Raw genomic sequence first — 4,480 nt, forward strand, 5'->3', positions numbered from 1 at the left:
CAGAGCTCGGCCCAGGCCATGTACGCCCCCGGCACCGGCGCCAGCGTCTATGCTGGACCGGGCGCGCCCTCGGACCGCGTCAGCATCCACCGCACGCCGTCGCAGCGCACCGTGGCGACGCAGCGCTCGATCCCGCTCTCGGCGTCGGCTTCGAACGCGGCCCTCAACGCCTACAGCAACCCCAAGTCGGACCACTCACAAGAGGCGCCCGCCGCCGTCCAGGCCCAGGATGGCGGCGCGGCGGCTGTCGCAGCGCTCCACCGCGAGCCGCAGGTGACCGCGCAGGCAGATGCACCCGTCAAGGCCGCCGGAACCGCCACCGGGAACGGCGATGCTGCCACCGAGGCTTTGCCGGCGACTCAGGCCCCCACCGAGGCTGCAGAGCCGGCAGCCACGGCGACGGCGATGGCGGCGTCGACCAAGCCACTGCCGTCACCGTCGGCCGACCTGCTCGAGGCGCAGGCGGCGCACCTAGCGGCGACCGAGCACGACGTCCCCTCTGCCCTCGCCAAGCCCCGGGCGGACCCGCTAGACGCCGCGGCCGACGACAGCGCCGACGGCGACAAGCTGCTCCTGCCTGGCGGGCCTGCCATCTCGCCGTAGCCTCCCTGGAACTGGAGGACGCGTCGCGGCTTGCACGTCCTGCTTGCTGGGCAGCCCACGGCCCCATCTGTCCCCCCCGTCTTGCTCACCGCCCGCTGCCTCGCTCATTTGTCGTAACCCTTGCTCGCTCGTCGGCGATCCTTGTCCATCGTTACACGGCTGCTGCTACAGCCGCTGCTGCTGCTTTCTCGTCCCGTCGGCCGATGCGAGCGGCAGACCGTGTCTGCCGCCGTTGTTTCTGGCTCTTGACCACTTGCAATTCTCCAGGTTGAAGCGAGGCGAGGCGGGGCGGGGCGATTCGATTGAAGCCCCCCGTCGTCGGTTCCGCTCTTGCGCATCAGAAGTAGAGGCTTGCCTGTTCGATGCGAGCGGCGCGTAGAGTCAGGTGGGGGAAAAGGAGGGGGTGAGGGGAGGGAAGATAATCAGCCGAGGGGGTTAGCAGGGTGGGGGACGGCATGTCGCTGCTGAGCGCGTTGGGGGCGAGAGTGGACGTGGACGTGACGACGTACGGCAAAGACGATGTCGCGACGAATGAGGGCCTGGCAGGTTTCCATCTTGGTGAAGAGGTCGGCGTCGCCAATGACGCGCGCGGCGTCGCGCACCTCTCTGCACGTCTCGTCGAGCCGGGTAATGACGCGCACAATGGTGCCTTCCTGGACGTCGGTGAGGTCCGTGATCTTGTCAAATGCCTGTCGATCCCCTCCGTTGCAAAGTGATCCCCACGATCGTCTGTGTCAGTTCTCAAGGATGGCCACGACAAGGAGGAGAAAGCGGGGTGCTTACGGTTCCACGCGCCCATTCGTAGACGACTTGGACCAGTCCGAGTTTCTGCGGGTTGGCGAAATCTTCAAAGTTGAGCTGGTTGAGCGCCTGCACTGCATTGACTCGGTCGGCGATTTCGACAATGGTTGCGTAGCCCTGCTCGTGTCGACGGAACGGAGGAGAGCAGAGGGAGGGGGGTGGAGAGGGAGGAAGAGAGGGACCGGGAGGAAGTCCGAGCAAAGACAAGGAAGTGGGCGGAGAAGGAAACAAGTGAGTGTCAGACCCTCGCCTCGCGACACATCGGAAGGGATAGGGGAAGAGGGCAGAGCCAGCTCGCACGCGACGTACCTCTGACAACCTCTCGGACAGTTCGGGGACGACCGACGTCTTTTCCTGAAACAGGAAGATGCTGAGGAGCGCCACGGTTTCCTCGGGTGTGTAGCGGACCAGGGCGTTTTCGAGGATGAGTTCGGTGAGGACGAGCTCGTTTGCCGAGTTGATTTCGCACGCCACGCGCCCCTTGAGCAGCACGCTCTCGGACGTGGGCTCGATGAAGCGCAGCGCCTTGAGCACCTCGATGCGCTGGTGGTAGTCTGGCAGCAGCTCGAGGTTCTGGTTCGACTGCTTGAGCAGCAGCTGGCTCAGCTCCGCCTCGAGCTGCTTGCGCGTGTGCGTCTGCGCATACTGTGGTTTCGTTGACGACGTCCAACGCGCGATGGGCCGGTGCAGAGAATCTGGGGTCAGAATGCGGTGCGACAGGACGAGGACACAGCCGTCTAGGCACGCGTATTGCACTGCGCTGCGCTGCAATCGTCCACCACGACTCACATGCTTGAGGAACGCATCGTCGTCGACGAGTCCAAAGTGGGGCTTCAGCCGACCGACGTAGCTGTCGCGCGACCGCAGCGCCTCCTGGAAGTCGAGACGCCGGATCTTGGACCAGTCGACTTCGGGCGGCACCGCGCCCGTGTCGAGGGCGGCGTAGGCGTCGCGCAGGGGCAGCAGCGCCTCGACGGCCTTGGTCATGGCCGAGATGCGGTGCGCCATAATCAGCGGCACGTCAATCTACACAGCCAGAAAGAGGGTGAAGGCGGGCGTAGGTGTGTGTGTCGGAGAGAGAGAGAGAGACGAGTGTCAGCCGAGTTTGGGCCCTTCCGCCCCTGGGCACGACGGGCTTGGCGACCCCCCGAGCGACTTGCCTTGATGGTCGAGTTACACAGGAACACGATGCTCGACAGCGGCACCTCGCGCAGGTCGTAGACCGTCTCCTCGGCCTCGCAACGCTCGACGCGGGGCGGCCAGAGCGGCGCAACCGTGCCGACGGAATCTGTGTGGTGTGTCGTGATGAGCGTCAGGGCGTGTCAGCATCGGCCTTGGAACCCCGCCCCTCGCACTGTCGACGCGACCCCACGCTCGCAACGGCTCACGTACCGGATTCGCCCCGCTTCGTCTCCTTGGACACGGCGGCGAGGACGAGGAACTCGCGCGACGCCACCTGGCGCACGATGACGCCGACGTGGTGGTCAAAGTGCTGATACGCTCCAGCGTAAGAGGTGACGGTGCAAAGCAGATCGCCGTCAGTCCCAGCCTCACTGTGCGTCGGCGCCATTGTCGCCGCCACCTGCCTGCGCCACAACTTACACTGTCTCGCAACAGCACGACGCGGCCGGCGGCAAAGTTCTTGCTTCCCTGCGGGTTGTCGAGGGCGAGCTCGCACATGCCCTGGTGCGAGCTGTCGATGGCGTTGCACAGGTCGTAGTAGACGCTCAGCTCCTCGGCCAGCTCCTTTGGCTGCACCTGCGGCAGCTTCGACAGCTTCCTCTCCACCTGCATCACGGCACGCATCAAAAGGCATTGGCGGATAAGTCAGCGCGACGTCAGCTGCTCTGAGCCCGAAAAAGCCGGCGACCGTTGACGGACGGCGGACGGCGGACGCACCTCTTCGGCCTTTCTCTGCTGGTCGGGCAGCATCTTCTGTGCGGCGTTTTCGGAAAAGGAGCGCTTGATCATCTCTTCGACCTTGAGCGTCTCGACGCGCAGCAGGTTGAGGATCATGTTGTACGTCAGGCGGAACTGCGACTGCAGCTTGGTCGGCTGCCCCAGCAGCATCTTGTGCAGCGTCGCGCTCTGCTCGCACAACGATCGGAAGGGGATGCGGGTTGAGTGTCAGCTGATGTCGGAGACCGGGTGCCGACGCGGCTCGAGTGCGCAGCCGCCTCACCTCGGGAAGCCCGTCAGATGCGTTGATGATGACCACCCCGGTCGGGTCGAGACCTCGTCGTCCGGCTCGACCCGACATTTGGGTGTACTGTCGGTGAGAGTGGCATAGGGAAGGGAGGGAGAAGTCAGCATGGTGGCGCTCGAGACGAGTTTGAATCGCCGCGTGCCTGTCGCTCACCTCGCCGGCCAGCAGATCCCTGAACCCTTGGCCGTCGTGCTTGCGGATCCCCGAGAATACGACGGACCGAGCGGGCATATTGACGCCCTGCACAGCGATGCGACACGAGCCCAGGTCAGCGATTATCGCGCAGAAGGGCAGCGGAAGATCGACGCGCCAACACGCACCATGGCGAACGTCTCTGTCGCGAAGAGGACCTTGACGAGTCCGCGCTGGAAGAGGATCTCGACGATCTGAGAGCAGAGTCCGAGGCGAGGGGCGTTGCGTCAGCGAAGACCGGAGCCAGCGCCACGTGAGCGGTTCCACCCACCTCTTTGACGATCGGCAGCAGGCCTCCGTGGTGCACGCCGATGCCTCTGCCCAGCAGGTCCCGCATCCTCTTGATCTGAGGAAGCTCCTTGTCTGATCCTGGTCGGGCGACGCGGCGCGAGGCAAGGCGAGGCGAGGCGATGCGGTGCAAAGAGAGACGGGCAGCAGCGTCAGCTTGGCGGCCGAAATCCTCGGCGACCATGCGTCTCCGGACCCAACCCACCTTTGAGCCTGGTGAGGCTCTTTTCGATGACGATAAAGACCTCGTTTTTCTCCCTGGCGTTGCAGAGGTCGGTGTTGGGCATGCTGCCGGCGTTCTCCTCGCATCTCTTTTTGGAAAAGACAAAGACGACGCAGGGCAGGAGATCCTTTTTGCGCAGCAGGCCGACGAGGTGGATCCAGAGGTTC

General features: G+C 64.6%; 2 protein-coding genes across 2 annotated transcripts in view; one reads left to right on the forward strand and one right to left on the reverse strand.

Moving 5' to 3' along the window:
• Window positions 1-603, forward strand: part of PFL1_06295 (uncharacterized protein) — a gene marked incomplete at both ends in the record, with an annotated part of 1,933 nt that extends 1,330 nt beyond the window's left edge. The window contains one exon of the mRNA XM_007883836.1: window positions 16-603. Coding sequence (XP_007882027.1) covers window positions 16-603 — 588 coding nt within the window. The remainder of the gene's footprint in view (window positions 1-15) is intronic.
• A 337-nt stretch (window positions 604-940) lies between these two features.
• The window catches only part of PFL1_06296 (uncharacterized protein), a gene marked incomplete at both ends in the record, with an annotated part of 5,999 nt that continues 2,459 nt past the window's right edge, over window positions 941-4,480 (reverse strand). The window contains 14 exons of the mRNA XM_007883837.1: window positions 941-958; window positions 1,113-1,292; window positions 1,387-1,521; window positions 1,714-2,049; window positions 2,194-2,430; window positions 2,592-2,692; window positions 2,797-2,896; window positions 3,007-3,192; window positions 3,304-3,492; window positions 3,587-3,673; window positions 3,764-3,850; window positions 3,931-3,996; window positions 4,074-4,171; window positions 4,296-4,440. Coding sequence (XP_007882028.1) covers window positions 941-958; window positions 1,113-1,292; window positions 1,387-1,521; window positions 1,714-2,049; window positions 2,194-2,430; window positions 2,592-2,692; window positions 2,797-2,896; window positions 3,007-3,192; window positions 3,304-3,492; window positions 3,587-3,673; window positions 3,764-3,850; window positions 3,931-3,996; window positions 4,074-4,171; window positions 4,296-4,440 — 1,965 coding nt within the window. The remainder of the gene's footprint in view (window positions 959-1,112; window positions 1,293-1,386; window positions 1,522-1,713; window positions 2,050-2,193; window positions 2,431-2,591; window positions 2,693-2,796; window positions 2,897-3,006; window positions 3,193-3,303; window positions 3,493-3,586; window positions 3,674-3,763; window positions 3,851-3,930; window positions 3,997-4,073; window positions 4,172-4,295; window positions 4,441-4,480) is intronic.

This window comes from Pseudozyma flocculosa (genome assembly GCF_000417875.1).
Source record: "Pseudozyma flocculosa PF-1 unplaced genomic scaffold scaffold00025, whole genome shotgun sequence".
In the NCBI taxonomy this organism is placed as follows: Eukaryota; Fungi; Basidiomycota; class Ustilaginomycetes; order Ustilaginales; family Ustilaginaceae; genus Pseudozyma; species Pseudozyma flocculosa.